At 50.2% G+C, this 25,680-nt stretch overlaps 1 protein-coding gene across 1 annotated transcript; it reads left to right on the top strand.

Annotated features, from left to right (window-relative positions):
- The first annotated feature begins 9,841 nt into the window (after positions 1-9,841).
- LOC119431475 (uncharacterized protein K02A2.6) lies at positions 9,842-14,468 on the top strand. The gene has a single exon (XM_037698955.2). The coding sequence runs from the start codon at positions 9,954-9,956 to the stop codon at positions 14,466-14,468; it is 4,515 nt and encodes a 1,504-aa protein (XP_037554883.1). The 5' UTR covers positions 9,842-9,953.
- Positions 14,469-25,680: the final 11,212 nt, after the last annotated feature.

The raw sequence follows: 25,680 nt of genomic DNA, 5'->3' as shown, positions 1-25,680 counted from the left end.
TCCGTGGTGTACGAACACATCAAGACGAAGTGAGCCATGCGACGTGAAATTCTACCGTATCCCTAAAGAAAACAGGTGAGCACCGTGCTGGTTACTTCCCGGTTTTTATTTGTGATAGTAATTGTGCGCAGTCGTACATGGCTGTCCGATGGTGAGGCAGCAGTTGGCTGATTTAAATTAAATTATGGGGTTTTACGTGCCAAAACCACGATCTGATTATGAGGCACGCCGTAGTGGGGACTCCGGAAATTTGGACCACCTGGGGTTCTTTAACGTGCGCCTAAATCTAAGTACACGGGTGTTTTCGCATTTCGCCCCCATCGAAATGCGGCCGCCGTGGCCGGGACTCGAGCCCGCGACCTCGTGCTCAGCAGCCCAACACCATAAGTTGGCTGATTTGAAAACACCACAACGATGCAGTAAATCTTCATGCCAACAAGCAGCGAACATAAAGCTCCTGATAAATATAGTGCCACCTGTGCGTATCGCAAGGAACACGTGTGTAGGTGTGCGCTTTGCACGTATTTCTATCTAATTGCTCGCGATCGTTTAAAAATGCGTTTCTGGGAATTAAGGTTGACATATCACAACTAGTACTCTGCCGTGATGGGAAACGAGTTCTGTTTTGTATGTTCCAACTGCGATGTTATAATTTATGATCTTCACTGTTCTTCAGGATGGAAGCGTTTTTACCCTACGCAGGAAGGATGGACCTAATGGGTTTGCCCAGAGACAAGGTCAACAACCGCAGAATATGCTCGGGGCACTTCACGGAGGTGGATTTTATGGACCGAGCGAAAAGCAGCCCGTGAGAAGCTATTCTGCGTATTGGCCATTAGATCAATTACAATAAATTTTTTTTACATGTGCGTACATGGAACACCATCCGCGTTTTGTTGCATTCTATAGTGTGTTGCACTGTCCTTTCCAATTCTGGTTTTCGCAAACGAACACAATAAAGTGAGTCCAAAGAACTGTTGTGTTGTAAGTGCAATTATTTTTGAAATAATTTGGGCGCATGCTTGCTTGATACTAATAATGAACGGCACTGCGTGCATGAAAACGCAAAAAGAATCCACTGCGCACATGCACGCAGCACGAATGCACGAATGGCACGGCCGGGCAAGAGAGGAGCGCGGAGCGCGCGCTTTGGTCCGGCAGTGCGTCTGATAACGCCCGCGAGAAAAAAAAAAAAAAAAAAAAACGCGCCGTGGACAGCTAAAGAAATAAAAAAAGAGCACTGCGCGATGCATGAGGAGAGGGTGAGGCAAGGCTTGCGAGGTGGAATAGGAAAGTCAAGAGGGAAAGGAGAAAAGAGCGGAACAACGTTATCATAAAAAAAGGAGGAAGAAAAAAAAAGTGCTATAGCGGAAGGGGGAGGGTAAAAAAAATCGAGCCGCTTTTCTTTATTTTTTTATTTTTTCGCCACCGTAGTACCGTCATCCATCCGCTAGGGCCTAACTGAAGTGTGCCTTGGCGCTAGCGTCGACTGAGCGTCTGCTATAAATGAACTAATGGGAGGTATAGGAAGATTCACCCCCCTGGTGCGGCGGCTTTCGCGCCGCGCTTCCTCTGCTTCGGGAGTGACGCTCTTCTTCGGCCGCCCCATGTTCGCGGTGATGTGCTCGGCGGGGAGACGGCGGGGCGTCTGTGTCGCCGGGGCGGCGATGCGGAGCTGTATGTCCCGTGGGTCGACGCAGTGACGTCACGGCTTAGCTTCGCCTTTGCGCAGCCGCGGCAACCACTCCGCATGGCGCGGTGACGTCATGGCTCGGCAAAACTAAAGCAGGAAACACACGGTACGATTCGGCGTCCGATCCGATGTGCGGCGCCGCACGCTCCGGCATGCGGCATACGGCAATTCGGGGCACACGGGACGGTCATCCGAACGAGCGAGCGGCACTTAAGCTCCGCCCAGATGTTGCCCCCAGCTTGTACGCTCGGAAGACTTTGTATCCTCGTCAAGAAATACAAAATAAAGAAGTTTGCGCAATGCGGCTTCGCTTTACACGAACACTGTCACTAAAATTACGTTTTTGCAAGCGACAAAACACTTCGCAGCGATGTGTTCTCACCCGCCGCGGTAGCTCAGTCAGCTAAGGCGTTGCGCTGCTGAGCTCGAGATCGTGGGATCGAATCCCGGCCGCGGCGGCCGCATTTCGATGGAGGCGAAATGCAAAAACGCCCGTGTGCTTGCGTTGTAGTGCACGTTAAAGAACCCCAGGTGGTCAAAATTAATCCGGAGCCCTCCACTACGGCGTGCCTCATAATCAGAACTGGTTTTGGCACGTAAAACCCCAGAAAGAAGAAGAAGATGTGTTCTCCACTGACTGCTCCGCCGACAGCCAGGGATAGGGCCGGTATATAGGCCCAGCTCGGCGGACGCCACGGCCGACAGCTCTTGTGATCTGCAGTCCGAGCTCGTCGAAGTGCGCCTATTTTTGCCAACACGATTAACACTGTACACGTAGGTTACCCGTAATTAAATACACTTTGATTACTCGACGCCGTCGATGCGAAGGGCAAGCGTGCAAGCTAAGCGAGTAGCCTCGCTCAGACAGTGGGTGTGTGGTGTCTACCTACGAAATATTGTCGCATCGCGGCTCCCGGCCGACCTCGAAAGTAGCTGAGTGCTAGTACTAGGCGCAGGTTCGAGATAATTTTACCGAGCAGGTAACTATTTCGTGTCAGAAACGTAGCACTGCTGTTGCAGCCGGCATGAAAAAAAAAAAAGGGGGGGGGGGGGCGACGAGAAACCGGCCCGCCGGCGCCGCCTCTCTGGAGGGAGCGTCAGAGAACGTCACATGCCAGGTGTGCTGTCATTGGCTGCGGGCAAACGACGGTGCGGTTGTCGGACGCGACGGACGGTGAAAATCTGTCCAGTTTGTCGCACACCGGGAATCCGATCCGGCGCTTCGGCATGGCAAAACGCCTCGGTTCCGGCTGCCGTTCCGGCGAAGCGATGCGGCGCGCGCGATGACGTCATGGCACACGCAGCCGTGACGAGGCTCGGCGTGGTCGGCGCAGCTGGGGCGAAGCGTTGCTAGGCGACGCATGGTGACGTCATCGTCATGCGGAGGTTTTGCGGCGTACACTCGACGGACCATCCTCGAACTTATACAGCTTCGCTATTTCACAGGAGTATGTGCCATTGCGCTTAGACCCATTCTGCACTACCACTAGGATCGGCCCACATTTTGGCATTACACCTGATGGCAAACGCCCTGGTTAAACAGCTTAGCTGTTCAAAATCGTCGGCCCTTCCCCTACCGGAAAATGAGAGTAAGCGAAGCTTGTATTGGGTGCACCTTGTGTTTGACGGTTCTGTTTCATGAGAGTAACTTGACCGTGACCAAGGGAATGTCAGGCCATCCGCTCTGCATTGGCGGAGTGCCGCAGCTTCAGCGGCTTGCACCGTAGGATCGGCCCGTCGACGACGCGCCCTGTCACGGGCGATCTCCCGTCGGCACTCGGTGAGAGCTGCCTGTTGTTCGGGGGTACGCACAATGCGCGGCGGTCCCATTGGTTTTCCGAGATTGAACTGAATGCCAGCGAAGCGGGCACAGCGCGCGCGAAACCTTTTCCTGCCCTTTACCTCCCCGGCGGAAGCGAAACGGCTCTGATTGGCTGCGCATGTGGCGTGAGCGCGCGCCTACGCAGCTAGCACCGTGCTTAATGACTCACCCTTCGGCGCCGGCGAGCCGCCGCTGGAGCCGGAGTTTTAGCGTTACATCGCCGGCGCAGGCTAGCGTATGCAAGCTTCGCTTGAATCATGTGGTGTAAGTTAAAATGACGATGACATTTGTACTCCGGCGAAGAAATGCTAAAACCTCTTCGACCTGAGTCGATATTGTCACACAACTTCTACATAGCGTTATCTTCTACAGGGAAAAGACTGGCGAATGTGGGCCGTTCGCGAAGGCAGTGCTTCGGTTTCCTCGCATGTTGAAGAATGGGAGAAAATGGCGAGGAGCGTGCTATTTGGCAAGCGCCAAACGTTTCCAAAAGCAAGTGCGCTTTTTTGCACGAGAGAAGCGCGCGTGCCATCGCAGCCTAATGGTTCTAGCATCAGGCGGCTGTACTAGGATATGGAAATCCAATCCCACCGTCGGCCACGCATTTATCTTGACTGCGATAGAAATTGTACGAACGCTCGAAGGCGCATTCACGCCTTCGGTGCCACCGCCGCTCTCGTCGCGCGTTCCCTATCGAATTAGGCACGCGCGCAGCATCAGTCAACACTTATGAGCGCGCGGGTTTAGGGGTTTTTCGGAGATGCGGAGTGCGTTTGGCTGCAAAAACTACTAAGCGAAGCTTGTGGACGCACCGATAACGCTATACGCTCAATCGTCTCGGTGGTGGAGCCACTGCAGTGTCCTGCTTTCCGCTGCTGGTATGGCTGTCGTGCGCCCGGACACTAGATGTACATCAGCGTTCCTGCTGAGCATGCTACGTGTATGCACTACTCTGACCGGAATGGGCAGCAATCATCAAGCTAAATTTCTCTAACATTTCATTGGGCGCTAAGGCTTACCGCGTCCCGCCGATCTCATCTAGTGCACCAGTGAGTTGTGACGCCTGAGACGCCACCTGGCAGAGATCCTCATCACGACAGCGTTGTGAGACGCCTGGCTGCTGCCAGGGTGCTGTTCCTACCGCGCAGCAGGAGTTCGTTTGCGTGTTGCGTCACGCCAGCATGTCATATCCGTGTATAGTTAGAACACGGTCCAAGACGTTCAAGCGCAACGCACGATCTTTCTATCACTTTCAATGTATCGGACCCCTACTTCGGGCGAAACTGCGAAATTTACAATGAGGAGGTCCGAAACGAGATCGGACAGGAAGCCATGCCTACGTGCCTACCGCAGATTTGCTGGAATGAGGCAAAGAATGCTTGGCATCGCAACTGAGCGTCTGGCAGAACCAGTGTATATATGTACGCCAACGGTTTTCGACATAAAAGCACCGAACGTGGTCTCGCAATGCTCGGCCCAGTCTGGGGCGAGTCCGATCACGTTTGGAGAAAAACGCATTTACCCGACAGCGGCGCCGCCTGCCATGTAAACGGCATGAAGCAGGCGTGCCCGAACGAGGGAAAATTCACTCTGGTCTCCCCGATTATTCGGTCACGAAAAACCAATAACCGTGATAAGACTCGAACACGGCGTTGACTGACGGAAGCAAGAAAATTTCATAATCTGCTCAGTTATCGTAGCGGGGGAAGGTCTATAATAGCATCTGAAGTATGAGACATTACCATCTGAATGAGAAAACTGCGAAATCTCTTTTTGGCTGACAGCACGAGAAAGTCGGCCACGAAAAAACTAGTCATCCTCCGAAACGTTAACCACGCTGGAGAAGAAAATAGTGTTACTTCATACGTTGCTCTCATGGCGACGGCAATGCTAAGGAGTGCTCTATGTATATTACCGCAGCGCCCATTCCGCAAGACCAATTTGTAGAAATAACCTCGCCGGACGGCGGCAGGGAAACCATCTCGGCAAAGCAGCGACTTGGGAAATTTCGGAACCATCCTGCTCACAATACGAGGGCCGGAGCCCTCCCACAGAGCTTTCTTGGCAAGAATGGTCACCAGAGTCCAAACTACTCGACTGAGAACTTTTCAGCGTACCCAGTGATCAGCGATTGGACACAGGCCGGTTGGGCGTCCAAATTCCAGGACAATCGTCCGCTATGCTAAGTATGGAACTGTGCTACCTCCAGATTGTGAACTAGAAACGCTATACACGAATGTGAGCTGAGATGTGCTGTGGCAACCGTTCAAAACTATAGATTCAAAGTCTGCGAAAAAAAAAAAGAAATTTGATGCTAAACCAGAGGCCACGGAAGGACAACGAGAAAGGCAAGGCAACGCAATATAGAGCGACAATAAAACTATGCGAAAGAAAAAATGAGCTTTCAAATCGCCGCTCAGAAGGGACCACACGATCTCCCCAAAATCAAAACCAACGGACCACTTCGGAATGCTTCGAGGGACTGCACAAGCGATTGCAGGGTGGAGAAAAAATAACATGTAGGAACAACCGACACAGCAGATAAGGTCAACTCGAAAAAAAAAATCAAGCAAGGATCCGCGAAGCGAGCCAAGCAAGAGTACAAGCAACGTCAGACCTGGGAAAAGCAAATGTGAGTCTAAAGAAGAGATCCAAGCTTTAATGAAAGTTGAGTCTGTTCGGATGTTCTCCTAAGGGTCTTCCCGATAAGATAAACATACAGACCATGAACGCACCGCACTGTGTGGTACCGGGCAGGACAGCGAAGTAGGTACGCAGGCTGCACCAGTTGTAGGAAGGAGCAGGCAGTAATCTTGACCGCTCATGATGGCCGAACACAGAGTCAAGCAGAATTCGCGCAGACTTCCAAAGGGATGGAAAAACTTACGCATGAAGTAGGAAAAAATGCATAAACGTACACCAGAAACTCACATGGGTTCCCCAGATACAAAAACTTCGAAGTTGAAGAAAAAGTAATCCTGGTCCGGGGGATTGAACTGCATGCGGACGGCCTGGGGCGGTCGCTCTATACCACCTGGGATTACCAGGAGTCTAGAAGGTTGCAGAGCGAGGTCGAATTGGTCGACAACTATCGATCGACAACTAGATCTGCCGCTGGTATCCATGGAACGTTTGGCGTTTCCGACTGTGTTTTCCTTCGCTTGGGAATCCATTTGTAACTCTAATAGGACGCCAGTTATCTGCTCTATACGCATTACATGGCCTGCTCAATTTCGTGCTTTCCCATCAATACCCAGACTTGTACATAACGAATGACATGTAATTAATTACTTGTAATTATTTACATTTGTTGGTAATTTTGTAATTTAACGATTACTTTGTTTACTCGGTAATGCTCATTGTAATTCAACTACTTTTCTTAACAACCAATTACATGTAACCAGTCACTTTATTGACGAGACAAGCTGTAGCAAATGACGCAGCTTTGAGAAAATGAATTTGGCGAAAACTAAAGTAGAACGCCCGAGATCGTGCCAGGCAGATAAGTCATGAGTGCGCATGTTCCGACAGGCAACGCCAGCGGCTCAGTATTTGTTTCCTCATCTTGTTTCCGCTCCACCAGATGTCGGCCCACGAATTGAAAAGGTGCTGGCATGTCTCGATAGCGAAGAGCACTTAGGACATTATAGCGAAGAAATCACATACGGACGATATTTTCCAGCTTTTCATCGGCCCAACCGGGAGTGTCTTCTCCAAGTCCCAGATTCAGTGAAAAGTTGCATGTCATTGAGGACTCCGATGCTGAGGAATCGCAATGTTGTGCCCAAGACCCGTATACGTTATAACACCAGGGGCCGAATCCACAAAGCTTTTTGTTCGTAGAGGTTGTTTCCAATTGGCGCGCCCCTTTTGATAATGATATGTCCGTGAACACGATTGACCGGAATCAACTCTTGCAAACAGTTCTAGCGCAAGTACTTCTTTTGTGAATACCGTCCCAAGCTACCGCACCCACATAAAGCGAACTGTCTAAGCTCCCTGCCCTTGCCTCAGTTTCCTCCTCGACGACGTTTTCAGGGTAGCTGATGATGTCTTCAAAACAAAAAAATAGGCACGATGACCAACGAAATGTTTCAAAACCAACGGTTACTGCAGATAAGCAATGTATGAAGGGCTGCAGAGGACGCAATGAAAAGTGTCCTGCAAGCTTGTTCTGTTTACTGTAGCTATGCAATGTTAATAAAAGTTCGGAGGAAAGTAACGTAAAAGTAACCGGTCAGTATTCTGTAATTCCTCAATTATTTGATGGGACAGTTTTTCGTGACAATAATCAATTTCATTTTTGTCTGAAGAAATTGTAAATGGTTATTTTTTTTCTGTCACGCGTACAAGTCTGGTTGTACCCCTCTCTGCATATTTATCATGCACATCGTTGTCTTTCTGTCTGCTAACGTTACGCTTATTATGAAGTAAAACTATCCGACACAGGAGCTCGGGGATTGATCGAGATGTAGTCACAAATGGGCGCGAACAACACGGTACATTTGCAAGTTGATCATAAAAAATGCGTTATAAATGTTATATTGCCAAGGCCGTGGTTCCTTCGAGACTGCCGGGGGAGCATGTTGCACTTCACGAGCTACAAAAAAAAAAATGCTAAAACTTCACATACGAATCCCGTAAACATGATTATCTGGACAGTCTGTCCACAACTAATGCTCTATTCCCGTTTCCCAAAATGGGTAAGTGGAGTTCCAAGATGCGAGGCTCGGGCACTTACGTCGCTATATCAGGATAGATCAGACATTCGCGAAAAAACAGAGTTATCTATGCGCGAGTGTTGATTTCAGGTGCATCGCAGTAGACCGGATTATAATATAGGTACATTGGCGAACACTTGTCAGATTACTTATTAAAAGCCGGCCATCCTACTCAGGCTCCGAGGAATAACACATCACGGATAGGAGCCTGGAAAACAGGTTCTGCTCTTAGGGATACGTAATACAGGATGTGCACACGTGCGAATGAGTGCCACTTCTTTCAAGAGACATAGAAACTAAGGAAAACTTTCGGGACGTTTGATTTGTCTGATACATTACGGAAATGCTATCTCTAGCTGACTCTGGAACCGGAAAAACGCGGTGCGAAGGGTTGCAAGGCGCCGACTAATGCACTTTTGATGTACAGCCCCAGCGCGACGTATACACGTGGGCTTTGAATCCGGCAAGAGACAGTGAAGGTCTTTATATGAAGTGTTTATTGGCGATATCGCCAGGGCCTTGGCGACTTGGCGACGGCAATGGATCATTACGCGCTCCACTTGCTGTTGATGCGAGGCTGAAGCTGAACATATTATTTCCGTAAACGTGGCCGTCTTGAAGGTCTCTTCACTAGTAAAGCTGTATTCATGTTTCCGAAAATTGGCGGGTGCGGAATTCTAAAATGTGAGACTGAAGCGGTTACGTCGCAGTGTAAGGATAGATCAGGCGTTCGCTAACAAAAGAAAAAAGAAAAACGCCGAAAGCTACCGTTGTAGCACTGTTGGTAATAATTAAGCACGGTACCATCACACATAGTATACATTGAATACGTCCGTATTGTTTCTTACAAACATTACTAGAGGGAATTGAAGCGCTGCGATCACTGTGCTACCGTAGGAGTGATGGGCAGAGTTTTTTCTTCTTCTTTTTTTTTCAGGAAATTGAGGATAATACGACCTTTTTCATCGGTCTTACTGGCTTTCGTAACAAGAATGATCGGTATATCATGTACACGGAAATGACGTGGGAGAGTGATATTATGTTCTTTTTCCGGATACTATTTCCAGAAGTGCTGCATTTCCCGATTTCTCAATCACGTCGGCGGTGCTTGTTTCCCATCGTGTGCGACTTCACGCGAGATTACACGACCTCTTGCAGAATTCCGCGACCATTTCGTGGGATAGCACACACGGCCGTCTCGGCTAAGACACAGAGTAAATACAAACATCCCTGTCATTCTCACTCTAGTCATATGAAAAAGACACGCAATAGCCTTTATGCTCAGGCTAAGAAGAGTAAATCGGTATTGCTATCGTTTTGCCTGCCAAAAAGAGCTAGATTTGAAACACTGTAGAGGTTTCGTGGGCATAGGTAACAAAAATGCCAATGGGGCATGGCGATAAAACCCGCTTGCTTGTGCAGTGATGACATTGTGACCCAAGACAAATTTAGAGAGCACAATTATCGTATCGTTTACGACTATATTGGTGATTGTTATCATGTTTGTGTACTGTAGTGTCGTGCAATAGCACCAGGTGCCGCCACTCATCTGCGATTATCTGTAGACGCCAAGATGTGGCGCCACACTCGATATAGTATGTATATATAGGACAGACATCCTTCAATAAAGGGCTCCCGTTCGTCTGGGCTACGATGTGTGGTGTGGTGCATCCGTTCGGCCGCACCGTCCGGCCGACATAACAAACTGGCGACGAGGATGCTACCCGGAATTTCGCCGCCGCCGCCGTTCCTCGTTTCACCAGGCACGCCCGCCATCCCCTGGCCGCGATGGCTGCGCCTGTTTGAAAACTTCACGCTCGCCTCTGGAGCGTCTGAGCTATCGGCGGCCCGCCGCCGAGCCCTCCTTCTGCACTGCCTCGGACCTGAAGGACAACGAATTTTCGACGCCCTGCCACCGCCACCACCATCGAACGCCCCAGACCACCCGCCCGCGCATCCGAGTGCGGGAACCGCCCCCCTTCAGACGGTTACGCCTTCTGCAACCACCGCTGCAGTTGGAACGACAGAGATCAAACAAGCCGATGCCGAGCTCGCACAGCCACCGGACGAGTACGACGCAGCTGTTCAAGCCCTGGCTCGACACTTTTCCGCTACTTGCAACGTACGCGTCGAGCGACATCGCTTCCGTGACCGTCGTCAACTGCACGGTGAGCCGATATCGGAGTTTGCTCTTGCGCTTCGCGAACTGGCTTCGTCATGCAACTTTGCCGCACAAGCGGATACAAATCTGTGCGACCAGTTCGTCGCCGGGGTCACATGCCCGCGCCTACGGGAGCGGCTATTGCTCGAGGGTGACGCGCTCACGTTTGACCGCGCCGTGGAGATAGCGCTTCTTCGCGAGCAAGTGCAGCGCGAATCCGAAGCTCTCGGAACAGCCCCTGTGGATCGAGTAGTACCACAACATAACCGCGGACGCAACCCGACAGGCCGTCGCAGACATGTACGCCAGTCCAGCAGTACCGACCGACGTAGTACGCCTAGCTCTTCGCGCTCCGGCTTCGTTCGTCCGCCTGCGCCGGAGATTGCTAGCGCCGTCGTCCCGTACTCCGTAAACACAAACGTGTGCGGCAACTGCGGCGCACAAAACTGCCAGCCGTCAGCCTGTGCAGCCCGCGGTCGAGCCTGCTTCGCGTGCGGCCGCCGAGGCCACTTTCAACAGTACTGCCGAAATTCGCGTCGCGGACGTGGAAGACGCCCGGCTCGAGTTGCCGAAATCGTTTCAGAGGAAAACGCTGAGAGTGTCGTGAATATTTTTACTGTTCACGCTGAGAAGCGTACGGGCGTCTACGTTGATGTCGGGGTTCAACCTGTTGCTCTGGCATCACGCCCGTGCGTCATAACATTCTTAGTGGACACTGGCTCAGCTGTGTCGATAATGGGAGAACATAACTTTAGGAGCCGGTTCAGAGACCAAGTTGAGCTGAAAAAGTCGCAAATAACGTTGCTGGATTTTTCACGTCGGAAAATTCCTGTGCATGGCCAGTTCACCGCCCTCGTAACGTACAAATCAGAAACGGCTGTAGTAACGTTTCACGTTACACCAGGTGGAACATCACTCCTGGGTGTTGATGCTGTAAAAGCTCTTGGTCTCCAGATTGTAGGCACAGAATTGCGCTGCCTTAATATGGCCGTTGAACCGAACGTCGACACAAAAGGCCCCAAAATCCTACGCCCCGAAATGCATTCGCAGAACACAAACAAGTTGTCTCCGCCCACCACGAAGCCACCACTGGGTCCACCCAAGTTTGGTATGCCTACTTCATTATGGGCCAAGTTCGAACACTTGTTTTCACCAGAGCTAGGACTTGCCAAAGGTGTCCAGCATCGGGTCAAGCTCAAACAGTCGGTAGCTCCTGTCACGCAGAAGCTCAGACGCCTACCACTTTCAGTGCGAGAAGCAGTCAGCGACGAACTGAGGAACCTACTTTCTGCTGATGTCATTGAATGCGTAAATGCGTCAGAGTGGGTTTCCCCTATTGTTGCAGCTCGCAAGAAAGATGGCAGCATTCGCATCTGCGTGGACCTCCGCGAAGCTAGCAAAGCTGTGGTGGTCGACAGCTTTCCCCTGCCACACACAGAAGAGTTGCTGCATGCCCTGAACGGTGCCCGTTACTTTTCTAAGTTGGATTTGGCCTCCGCATACTACCAGGTTCTGCTTCATCCAGACAGTAGAGATATTACAGCGTTCATAACGCACGATGGCCTTTTTCGATTTAAGAGAGTATGTTTCGGCCTAGCCTCAGCACCAGCAGCATTCCAGCAACTCATGACGTCAATTCTACAGGGATGCAAAGGCGTTCTCTGCTACCTGGACGACGTCATCATCTTCGGCAAGTCGGAGAAAGAGCACATGCGGAACTTAGAGGAAGTCCTGCAACGAATTTCACACGCTGGGCTCAAGCTAAATGACAAATGTGTTTTCAACACATCCGAACTCTCGTTTCTTGGTCACCGCGTTAGCGCCGAAGGAGTAGCACCCCTTCAGACCAAAGTTGACGCCATTGTTCACGCTGCCACCCCTACAGATGCTGGCAAGCTCCGGTCGTTCCTGGGACTAGTAGAATACTATGCTAGATTTGTTCCACGCCTAGCAGAGGAAGTGGAGCCCATGCGCAGACTTCTTCGTAAGGACACTCCTTTTATCTGGGACACTGCTGCTGAGAACAGTCTTACAAGAGTAAAGAACCTCCTAGCCTCCCACAGGGTACTACAAATGTTCGATCCAGCACTTCCCGTCATTGTGGCCACCGATGCATCCGCATATGGTTTAGGTGCGGTACTGCAACAAGTTGATGGTCGGCACATTCGAACTGTGGCATTCGCGTCACGAACATTGACGGAAGCAGAACGGAAGTACTCGACTGGTGAACGTGAGGCTCTAGCTTGCTTGTGGGCTCTAGAGAAATGGCATGTGTACCTATGGGGTCGTCCAGTTACTCTGCAAACGGATCACCAAGCTCTAGTAGCCCTGCTTTCTTCTCAAGGCACAGGACAGCGACCACTCCGCATAGCAAGATGGACTGCACGGTTACTGCGGTACAACTTCACGATGCAGTACAGGCGTGGTGAGCACAACAAGGTAGCTGATGCCTTGTCCCGGCTACCTCTTCCAGACACTGAAGGTGGCCCCGAGTCAGAAGAAGAAATAGTGTCTCTGGTAATGTGTGTACATCACGATGAACTGAAGCATGCAACCGCGGAGGATAGCACTCTCCAAGACGTTGCCCGTTACGTACAGACATCGTGGCCGCCACGCAAAAACCTGGCACTTAACCTGACTCCCTACTATGAAGTCCGAAAGGAGTTGACAGTGGTTGATGGCATACTCTTGCGTACTGAGCGCATCGTAGTCCCCGCCAAGCTCACAGCCACTTTTGTCCAGCTGGCTCACGAATCACACCCTGGTATCGTGAAAACCAAACAACGCCTACGAGAGAAGTATTGGTGGCCAGGGTTAGACAAACACGTTGAAACAACTATCCGCAGTTGTGCCATTTGTCAAAGCGCGGACAAAAGTGCCAAGAACTCGCCCACACCACTGCAGCCAAACCCTCTTCCTGACAAACCTTGGGACAAGATAGCTATTGACATTGTTAGTCCCTTCGAGCGTGCACCTACAGACTGCAGATTCGTCATTTCAGTAGTTGACTATTTCTCAAAATGGCCAGAAGTGGCTTTTTGTGCTGATGTTACCTCCCGCACGGTGACGAAGTTTCTACTCTCACTCTTCGCACGTGAGGGTTACCCGACAGAGATAGTGTTTGACCACGGCAGACAGTTCACATCGAGGGAATTTGAATCCTTCCTTGAAGACCGTGGAATCAGGCACATCTTTTCTGCCGTATACCACCCACAGGCAAATGGTCTAGTGGAAAGATTTAATCGGGTACTGAAGTCGTACATTCAACTGGCCCTGCTGGAGCAGCGCCCAGTGAAGGCAACTGTGACTGAATACTTGGGAGTATACAGAGCCACCCCTCACAGCACCACCGGTCTCTCACCGGCCGTTCTTCTACATGGCCGACACATGAGAACATCGCTGGATGTAATTGGTCAGCCTACGGCCGACTTCAGCACAAATCCATCGCGGGAGATGAGCGTGCTCAGGAAAAGAGTCGCAGAGCATCAACGGAAGAGCAAGGCCTACGCTGATCAACGGCGAGCTGCTAGGGTCCCCAAGTTCCAAGTGGGCACCTACGTACGAGTGAAAAAACCAATTCCCGGACCAAAGGGCACTCCAAGTTATGGACCACCATTGAAAATCCTCAAAAGAATCGGCCGCTGGTCTTTCTGTCTGGAAGACGGTCGAACCTGGAACGCTTCGCAGCTGTCAGCGGTACCAAAAGAGGCATCGCCAGAGCAAGGAACTAACATAGACATCTCTGGCGCGCACGACATGCCCCCGTTGACAGACTGTCACAGGAGAGATGTACCATCGAAGACTTGGATCACTACGCCTGCTGGTCCGCATCAAACGCAGGAAGCGAGTTCCGCTGATCAACTTGCGTCTCCCTCACGCCCTGTACCACTACCCGTGCCGCCGAGCCCACCACAGCCGCAAGGTTCGCAACCGCATACCCTGGCTTCAGGCTCTCGCACGGTGGAGTGCAGTGTACCGGTAGAAGGCAATGGACTCGATGCCGAGCCACCGCCTGACCGGCCAAGGAGAAATCGCAGACCTCCAGTGCGCTTCCAAGATTACGTGCAGTGATTTGACAGCAGTGAGTGTTCACACAGATAGTGACTGTTTTGTGATTTCTGTGTACAGACAGTGACTGCAATTGTGATTGCTTTGTGCGGACTGGACTTTATAATGATTCATACGTTTCTTCCCGGGAGGGAAAGATGTAGTGTCGTGCAATAGCACCAGGTGCCGCCACTAATCTGCGATTATCTGTAGACGCCAAGATGTGGCGCCACACTCGATATAGTATGTATATATAGGACAGACATCCTTCAATAAAGGGCTCCCGTTCGTCTGGGCTACGATGTGTGGTGTGGTGCATCCGTTCGGCCGCACGGTCCGGCCGACATAACATGTACGTATTTCTATGTGTGGAATTCCGACTTGCAAGGGACGTGGCCAGATTGACGATTAACAGAAAACTTCGCTCACCACAGCCACGAGGATTTCCCCTCATGTTATTGCGGCAATCTGCACTTGAGAGCCGGACGCCCTAACCACTGCGTTATCGCACAACAATAGCGCCTGGTAATTTGTGCAAAGTTTTGTGATCCACGCAGGATCTGCGAGCGGAGACGTCTGTTAATGCACTTCTGAAGCTACAAGGCCAGTGTGTGCATCACATTGTACTTGTTCTTGAGAAGACGACGGTGTGTTTGGTGTGCAGTTACTTACTATAGCATGGGAGTGAAAACAGTGTCGATGGTTCAAGCGCGGTGTGCAGGACAATGATCATGATCAGCCTCAGACGGGTCAGATTCCCTGACTGGAGGATTCGTCATGTATTATTTCATTGATTGATTGATTGATTGATTGATTGATTGATTGATTCATTCATTCATTCATTCATTCATTCATTCTTTCATTCATTCATTCATTTATTCAGTAGTTTTGTGACGGCGTGAAGGAATCCTCGATCTCGTTATTGGCACTCACGGCAACAAAGCAAGAATGCCTCCAGCTAAAACATGCATCTAAACAGAACACTCTTCTCGCATTCTTTATACACTGAGTCAGCACTAAACGTATCACACAAACAAACGTATATGAAGCACGTGGTCCAAATTTAGGAACAGCGCTTTTTTAGAGGCGAGAAATGGTGGTATGTTAGATTTAGTTTAATTAAAATGTAGTATTTATAAGAAAAATTCTATAGACCTATAACGCACACTTCACTTCTTACAATCAATAATTAACTATATGCTAGCTAAATTTGCTAAAGTGTTCTTTCTAACACTGATTTCACATTTCAGGTATTTATTTACCAGTGGGGGAACAAATTTCTGAGTGCTCGTAGGCCGTAGTTAGTTCGACAGTGTGGAATCATCCAATTCTTACTTTATGTAATATAATACATCAGATTGCAAGTTGCAAGTTTGAAATTATCGGAGAAAACAGTTTTCTGTTTCTTAATACTAAAGGAGTATTGGCCAGCAAGTTTATACCGATATAGAATATTTACTGGGACTGTGCTGTTAACTGTTTGAACCGTTCGGATTAGAGCTGCAGAAGCTGAATGGTAAATTCCCTAATAACTCGCAGAATGTTTTTTGTAACATGAAATCATGTGGTTTCGTGCGTGTTACGAAATGCGAATAATTCACGGTGAAAGAATTCGGTGCATTAAAATTAACAAATTTTGCGAACCCTGGGAAGAGATAGTGATTTTGGTTAAGTGTATGTGTATAGAGATTAGCTTCCATTGGGATATAATTTAGGTGGTTGTCCCATTGTAACGGTGACGAGAAATTAACAGCGAGCGCTTAAATGCTTTCAACTACTTCGATATTCACGGATCTGCTTATAGGATAGGCGGTTGGCGGAAAAGGATGCCGAAAGCATCGACGCTGTCATTGCCAATAACGACATCCCAGCCACAACACCACAGTTCCTGTTACATAAAATGACGCACGATTCAGAATGTGTCTTTTATGCCAGCACTGAAAATGTAGAAGAAAAATATTTTTTTTTCGTATATCTAGCAGTTGGTGTTGCAACAGTTCGTTCCGGACATCCGTTCTGGAAGAAGTTATGGCTTCCGAAGTGGATAACCTCCATCTATGGACTTGAAAATTACTCAAAGAGGTTGAAAAACGAACAATATTTCACGTGGTAACTTGTGAAAGGATGTGGACTGACCGTGCACGGCAGGCATACAAACTTTCATATGCTACATAATATTCAACTGAATTTACTCCCCCAGACTACTCTATAATGCCCCGCATTCTTCACCATTACCCGCAGGGGTGAGCGATATTACTTGAGTAAAAGGAAGCCACACAATGTGGCGGTCTCCACTGGGAGAAACTGTTGCTGTCGTAGTAAATGAGGTGAGAGCATAAGGAATTGCTTAATTAAGGCTCTTGTTCGGTATTTTGTACTTTAAGGCTCTTGTTTGGTGTTAAGGCTCTTGTTCGGTATTAAGGCTCTTGTTCGGTAGTTCGGTAGTTCGGTATTTGTCCTTTTTGTGCGTATAAATGGTGGTTTGTGCGTATAAATCACAATTACACTTGTCCTCACCAAGTCGAATTTAAAGAGAAATCCTTGCTTCTCAATGAACCTAAATGAACACCCACTGTCTCGCAGCCAAGGCAGCTTCATGTTGTCAGCACTCTCTTGTCTGAACACGCAGTAAAATAAATATCACGAAAGAAGGAAGAGAGAGAGAGAGAAAAAGAAAGAAACGAGCCACTGACAGCGGCATTTAGGGATGTTTATGAATATGCGAATGTCATCACTGTCATCTTTTCAATTTCCGGACCACCGCCGTGCAAATTGCATACATATTTTACGCTTGTTGCATCTTATGCAGGCGTACCGGCGCATTGGTCGTGACAGCGAGCAAACTCAGACTGTGTTTGCAGTGAAAACTCACTTCCATTCTGGGATAGAATACTTAAGAGGCTTTGCTTGCAAGTCAACTTCTCGCGCAGTTCAGGTAACTTCAAATTACCAGAAAAAAAAAGTGCAGGCCTGCGCGGCCCACGCAGCACAGTCACAGCGTAAGCTGGTTGAGCGGCGCAAGAGTAGCTCCAATTTCGGCACCACGCACAACAGGGTGTTCGCGGCAAAGTCTCTTCGCCTCGATTTTGACGAGAACGATCTGAACTGTCCGCCCGGCGTGGACGGCGAGCTGCGACTTGTAATGCTCTCTGCACAGCAGTCTGCTGTGCCCAATGATGCCTGGTTGTAGCCGCGCACGTAGCTCTGCGATTCGCTTCTTCAGCAGCGGTTCGTACCTTGCGAGGAGACGCCATAACGTGTACCGAAAAGGTACCCAGAATACGTGGCGCACATCTAATATCGGGACCGCGTTGATTGGGGGCCTCGTTTGAATCGCATCTCGCCGCCTGCGCCTCCGCACGCGGCGTTTGCAGGCACCTTAACTAGATGGCGCCACCATACTGGCGGAGGCCAGTACATTGGCCTATAGTGAGGGGGAACTACAGAATGGGTTCAGGACAGGCGGACGCTTAGAGGATAATATGTTTGTCCTAACTCAGTGCATAGAGATTTCCGTAGTTTAGAAAAGACCTTTGTGGATAGCATTTCTAGATATAAAAGGAGCTTATGACAATGTAGACAGGGAATTGTTATGGGACATTCTTCACCACGAACGCATAGATGACGATTTCGTGGAGCTGCTGAGGGAGATATGTAGAGACAACCAAGTAAAAGTGGTATGGAAAGGTCGAAAAGGTTGTGAAATGGTGGGAATTCACCAAGGATTGAAGCAAGGATGCCCTGTATTACCATTGTTGTTCGCGCTTTACGTTAAGGGTATAAGAAGACGACTGGAAAACAGCAAATTAGGTTTTGATTTATCCTACATGCCTAATGGACATATGGTGCAACAGAAGGTCCCTAGGTCACATGCATCTAAAGAAGAATAAGACTGACCAATAAACTATAGTCATATGAATTTCATATCGGTATGTGTGCGAAAAGCAATATCTGAAGTCCCCTGAAAACTGCGCGACAATTCTTAAAAAAAAAACTTACCCCCTCCTTGTCATGTTCACGGTGTCCTTACTAATATTGTAATGAAGAAGAGTGACCTGTGCCTCAGCAGCATCGCCACCGGCATGAGCTCGTGGTTGCTGTCCTTGGCCGAACGCTTGTGACTGCTACCCGTTCGCCTGCATCCGTTGCTATTAAACCTCTTAGCAAGTGGTGGAGGTGCTGGGTTTCGACCACCCTGGAACTGCGGAGTCGCACTCTACCCCCCATCATGCCCGAGGACGCAAGCGGCACTCCTCCAACCCCTCCACCGGCGCCGCCCACCCTGGTTTGTGCCGGCGCCTTGCATCTGCGAGATCCCCCTTTCTTCTCCGGCACAGATGAAAAAGACGTTGAAGATTGGATCTCCTCATACGAGCGAGTGAGTGCCAATAACCATTGGGACGATGCTACCAAGTTGAGAACCGTAGCATTCTATCTCTCGGACGTTGCGAAACTATGGTTTCTCAACCATGAAGGCGACCTCACTACGTGGTTGGTCTTCAAGACCATATTTACCCAAGTTTTCGCTCGGCCAGCAGTACGAAAGCTCCGTGCAGAACACCGTTTGCGCACACGATCCCAAGAGAGCGGAGAGAATTTCACGAGCTACATTGAGGACATTCTTGACCTTTGCAAACGGGTGAACGCGTCGATGTCGGAGGAGGAGAAGATCAAACATATAATGAAGGGTATTGAGGACGACGCATTCCAAATGTTATTATCGAAGAGTCCTCGCACTGTCGTTGAAGTGATCGAATTGTGTCAGAGTTACGACGAGTTGCGCAGGGAACGGCTTCACACCAGACGTCCCCCTGCGCCCGCCGACTCTGTGTCCAGCCTTGGTGTCAGCGACGACCATGCTGCCCTGTTTCTGAAGATTCAGGAATTCGTTCGCGCAGAGGTTGCTCGCCAGCTATCTTTGATGTCTTGCGTCCCGGAACCACCACCCGCTTTGGCACCTACGATCCGCGACTTCATCCAGGAGCAAATTTCGCAAGCCATTCCTCCAGCACGTGATCCGACGCCAGTCAATGCACCTCTCACGTACGCAGAAGCAGTTGCCCGACCTCGCCCACAAACGCTCTCGCCGCCCGCTATGCATCGACCACCGACCTTTTCGCCGCATCCTATGCCGTTACCAGATCTACAGCATTTTCCGACTTCTCAGCCACGAGTCGGAGCTTACCCCCAACAATGGCGCACCTTCGATGACCGTCCAATATGTTTTGCTTGTGGTGGTGCTGGTCATGTGGCGCGCCATTGCCGTCGTCGCATGCTTTCTTTCCCGAACATCTGGCGAGCGCCACCGTTCCCCGCTCAATTTTCATCGTCGCCTTCCAGCCTTCCTACCTCTTCATTTTGTCCTGATCGCTCACCCGCGCCTACCCGCCGCTCACCATCTCCACGTCGTCGCTCGCTTTCTCCGATGCGTCGCCGTGCCGGACCCACCGAGCAGGAAAACTGAAGGCCGCAGTTCCCGAGGCACGAACTGCGTCTACGTCGAAATGCTCAAGTCCTCGTCCCTCTCCAGCCAACGTAATTGAAGTGTATGTCCAAGGAGTCGCCGTCCTGGCACTTGTCGATACAGGAGCCGCAGTATCTGTAATTTCCGCCAAACTCTGTCGCATACTAAAAAAAGTTCTGACGCCTTTATCCGACCTCCCCCTTCGAACCGCCACCGCTGAAAACATTACGCCTCTCGCTGCATGTACTGCTCGAGTCTTCATTCAAGGAGTTCTGTATACCGTCGAATTCGTCGTCCTGCCCTCGTGTTCCCATGACATTATATTAGGCTGGGACTTCCTTGCAAATAATAACGCCGTTATTGACTGTTGCCACGCCGAACTTGAACTTTCTGCGCTTCACGATTTTGAGACAATCGACGACCACCTTTCTAGTGATAAACTTTTTGTGTGTGAAGACAATGCCGTTCCTCCGTGCTCTTCCCTGCTTGTCCCTGTGTCGTGCGCCGCTATTTCTGAGGGCACTGTTCTCTTTACGCCCTCTAAAGTGTTCCTTCGCCGCAAATACTCTCCGCTGCCCTTTGCTCTCCTTACTCTTCGCAGTGGCGCCACGAAGATGCTCGACGACAATCCCACGGCGTGCCCTTTACCTTTATTTCATGGCGAATGCCTAGGCCTTGTTCAGCCGGTCGACACCTTTTGCATCTTTGACGCTCCTGCGGCTTCTACTCCTACAGACCTTAGCGCACTTTCTTGTGACCCTGCGGTTGATCAGTCCCTGCGCGACGCTTTCAACCGCTCCATCGACGATGAAACGTCATCTTCACAAAGAAGCCAGCTGCTCGCTCTGCTTCAGAAGTTCCGCGCCTCTTTTGATAGCCCTGCTTCCGGTTTGGGTCGCACATCAACCGTTTTTCACCAGATAGATACCGGCAGTCATGCACCTCTACGGCAACGCCCTTATCGGGTATCCGCCTCGGAGCGCCGTGTAATTGATGACCAGGTTGATGACATGCTCAAGCGCGGGGTTGTACAGCCTTCGAACAGTCCCTGGGCGTCACCGGTCGTTCTTGTTAAGAAAAAGGATGGCTCTATTCGGTTCTGCGTCGACTACCGACGCCTGAACAAGATAACGCGCAAGGACGTTTACCCGTTACCGCGCATCGACGACGCCCTCGACTGTTTGCAGGGAGCGGAGTTCTTTTCTTCGCTGGATTTACGTTCCGGATACTGGCAAGTCCCTATGGCACCATCTGATCAGCATAAAACAGCATTTGTGACGCCTGATGGCTTATATGAATTTACCGTGATGCCTTTTGGCCTGTGTAACGCTCCAGCCACTTTTGAGAGGATGATGGACAATATTTTGCGCGGCCTCAAATGGAACACATGTCTCTGCTACCTGGACGACGTCGTTGTCTTTTCCGCTGATTTCCATGCACATCTCAGCCGTCTCGAGCACGTTCTGAAATGTCTCACTGACGCGGGAATTCAACTTAACTTAAAAAAAATGTCGTTTTGGTGCCCGAAAGCTCACCATTCTTGGCCATGTTGTCTCGCGAGACGGCATTCTTCCGGACCCAGCCAAGCTCCGCGCCGTCGCTGACTTTCCAAAACCGAAGAAGTTAAAGGAGCTTCGAAGTTTCGTTGGTTTATGCTCGTATTTCCGACGTTTCATTCGAAATTTCGCATCCATAATTGCACCCCTGACAGACCTTCTAAGCGGCAACAACGAACTTTCAGCTTGGTCGCCCGCCTGCGATGACGCCTTCACGAAATTACGCCGCCTGCTAACCTCGCCACCTATCCTCCGCCACTTCGACCCTGCCGCCCCCACCGAGGTCCACACCGATGCCAGCGGCGTAGGACTCGGTGCCGTACTCGCGCAACGGAAGGCGGGGTTCGATGAATATGTCGTCGCCTACGCGAGCCGAACTCTGACAAAAGCCGAGGCTAATTACTCGGTTACAGAGAAAGAGTGTTTAGCCATTATTTGGGCCCTTGGGAAATTCCGCCCTTATTTGTATGGTCACACTTTCGACGTCATCACTGACCACCACGCCCTTTGTTGGCTGTCCACCCTCAAGGACCCCTCTGGCCGACTTGCTCACTGGGCCCTTAAGCTACAGGAGTACGACATCCGCGTTCTTTACCGTTCTGGCCGCAAACACACGGACGCTGACGCCCTTTCTCGCTCACCGGTCGCAGCTGACAACGCTTGCCTATCCGCCCTTGAGCCCGCATTTGCATCACATGCACTGCACAACATGCCGTCGGAGCAGCGCAAGGATCCCTGGATCAGTGCTCTCATCACCATCCTTTCTGATCCATCCACCTCTTCACCATCTCGCGCTCTTCGCCGCCAGGCTACCCACTTCTGCATTCGCGATGGCCTTCTTTATCGTCGTAATTACCTTTCTGACGGACGCAAGTGGCTTCTTGTGATACCCCGACATCTCCGTGACCTTATCTGCGACGCTTTCCACGCCGACCCACAGTGCGCGCATGCCGGCCTCTTCAAGACTTACGCTCGACTACGCCTCCAATTTTATTGGCACGGCATGTATAACTACGTGCGAAAGTTCGTTCGCTCCTGTACTCAGTGCCAACGCCGAAAATTACCTCCCGGACAAGTCTACCCGTCACAACCCCTTCCCTGCCCTAGTCGTCCCTTTGATCGTGTTGGTATTGACATATACGGACCGCTACCATCCACTCCAGCAGGGAACCGCTGGATTATTGTTGCCGTGGATCACTTGACCCGTTATGCTGAAACCGCCGCTCTGCCGACTGCCACCGCCCGCGACGTTGCATCGTTTCTGTTACACCATTTCGTTCTGCGCCACGGTGCCCCTCGCGAACTTCTGAGCGATAGAGGCCGAGCCTTTCTTGCCGATGCTTTGAAGGCACTACTCGACGAATGCCGAATCATTCACCGCACAAGTACAGCGTACCATCCGCAAACTAACGGCATGACAGAACGCTTCAACCGTACTCTTGGTGATAGGCTATCAATGTACGTCGCCTCTGATCATTCAAATTGGGACCAAGTTCTCCCTTTCGTCACGTATGCGTACAATACTGCGGCCCAAGCAACTACTGGATTTTCCCCGTACTTTCTCCTATATGGCCGAGAACCATCTAATACGTTCGATACAATTCTTTCATATAAACCTGATGCGTCCGAAAGTACTCCGCTGTCTGAAGCTGCTCGACATGCTGAGGAATGCCGCCAGCTTGCCCGCTCTTTTTCCACCGAGGACCAGTGGCAGCAGCAATCCCGTCAACCAGCCGACCGTTCTGCACCTACATTTTCCCCTGGCTCTCTGGTCTGGCTTCGGGTACCCGCTACCACACACGGCCACTCTGCAAAACTTGTCGCGAAATACCTCGGACCCTACCGCGTTCTGGAGCAAACGTCATCCGTCAATTACCTCGTGGAGCCCCTCAAGCCACCGACAGACCTGCGCAATCGCGGCCGCGAACTTGTCCACGTCTGTCGCATTAAGCCGTACTACGACCCACTAGTAGTGTCTTCGCCTTAAGCCGCCAGGATGGCGCCTTTTTCGGCGGAGGGCGATTGTAATGAAGAAGAGTGACCTGTGCCTAAGCAGCATCGCCACCGGGCATGAGCTCGTGGTTGCTGTCCTTGGCCGAACGCTTGTGACTGCTACCCGTTCGCCTGCATCCGTTGCTATTAAACCTCTTAGCAATATATACAGAATTTCCGAGGTATGCCTTAAGAAAAAGAATTTTCCGGACCACAGTGACTTGGTGCGAAAAGGGGGTGTTGCTACAGAAACCTCTGCACATGTAGAAAAAGACATGCTTTGATGCTGACCATAAATTTCACTGGTGTATAGTGCGAAAGGACACAGATGCACTATGCGGTCATCGTAGTGGAGGAAGGCCTATAATAGCATCCGAAGTACGAGGTGTTACCAACCGAGTGAGAGAATTGCAAAATTTCTTCTTAGATGAAAGCGCGAGAGAGTCGGCTACGCAAAAACTAGTCATCCTCAGAAACATGAACCACGCTGGGGTAGAAAATAGTGTTACTCCATACGTCGCTTACGACAACGTCAATGCTAAAGAGTGGCCTATGTATATTACCGCAGCGCCCATTCCAGGGGAACAATTTCTAGAAATAACCTCGCCGGACGACGGCAGGGAAATCATCTCGGCAAAGCAGCGACTTGGGAAATTCCCGAACCATCCTGCTCACGATGTCAGGGCCGGAGCCCTCCCACAGAACTTTTCTGGCAAGAATGGTAACCAGAGTCCAAACTGCTCGACCGAGGACTTTTCAACGTACCCAGTGAACAGCGATTGGACACAGGCCGATTGTGCGTCCCAATTCCAGGACAATCACCCGTTGCGATAAGTATAGAACTGTGCTAGCTCCACATTGTGAACGAAAAACGCTATACACGAATGTGAGCTGAGGTGTGCGAATATGCGGTGGCAACTGTTCCAAGCTATAGAGTCAAAGTCTGCGAAAAAAAAAGCAAGCTGGTGCCAAGCCAGAGGCCACGGAAGGACAACGAGAAAGGCAAGGCAACGGAATATACAGCGACAATAAAACTATACGAAAGAAAAGCAAATCAGCTTTCAAGTCGCCGCTCAGAAGGGACCACACGATCTTCCCCAAAATTAAAACCATGGACCACTTCGGACTGCTTCGAGGGACTACACGAACGATTGCAGGGCGGAGAGAAAAAAAAACATGTAGGAACAACCGACACAGCAGATAAGGACACATCGAAAAAAAAGGAAGGATCCACGAAGCAAGCCCAGCATGAGTACAAGCAACGTCAGACCGGGAAAGAATAAATGTGAGTCTAAAAAAGGAGATCCAAGCTTTAATTAAAGTTTAGTCTGTTGAGATGTTCTCCTAAGGGTTTTCCGGATAAGATAAGCATACAGACCATGAACGCGTCGCACTATGCGGTAACGGGCAGTATATATACAGGACAGCGAAGTAGGCACGCAGGCTGCACCCACTATAGAAAGGAGCTGGCAATAATCTCGACCACTCGTGAAGGACGAACACAGTGTCAAGTAGAATGCGCGCAGACTTCCAAAGGGATGGAGAAACTTACGCATGAAGTGGGAAAAAATGCATAAACCTGCATAGGAAACCCACATGGGTTCCCCAAATAAGAAAGCTTCGAAGTTGAAGAAAAAGTCATCCTGGTCCGTGGATTGAACGCTGGACGGCCTAGGGCGGTCGCTCTACCACCTGGGATTAACACGAGTCTAGAAGATTACAAAGCGAAGCCGTAATGGTCGGCTACTGTAGATCGACAACTGTATCTGCCCCTGGTATTCATGGAACGTTTGGCATTTTCGACTGTGTTTTCCTTCTCTTGGGAATCCATTGGTAACTCTTATAGGACGCCAGTTCTCTGCACTATGTGCATTACATGGCCTGCCCAATTTCATGTTTTCCTATCAATACCAACTACAGAACACAGTTTATACCCAGACTTGTACGAAATGAACGACATTTCTTGGTAATCTTGTAATTTAACGATTACGTTGTTTAGTCGGTAATGCCCACTGTAATTCAATTACTTTTCTTTCAGTAACAAATTACATGTAACCAGCTACTTTACTGACCAGACAAGCTGCAGCAAACAATGCAGGTTTGAGAAACTAGATTTGGCGAAAATTCGCAAATGCGCATGTTCAGGCAGGATGACCCGGCGGATCAGTATTTGTTTCCTCGTCTTGTTTCCGCTCCACCAGATGATGGCCGACGAATTGAACAG

Source organism: Dermacentor silvarum, chromosome 10 (assembly GCF_013339745.2).
Source record: "Dermacentor silvarum isolate Dsil-2018 chromosome 10, BIME_Dsil_1.4, whole genome shotgun sequence".
NCBI classification, from domain to species: domain Eukaryota; kingdom Metazoa; phylum Arthropoda; class Arachnida; order Ixodida; family Ixodidae; genus Dermacentor; species Dermacentor silvarum.
The sequence above is the reverse complement of the archived record's forward strand: the minus strand, read 5'-3'. Positions and strand labels throughout refer to the sequence as shown.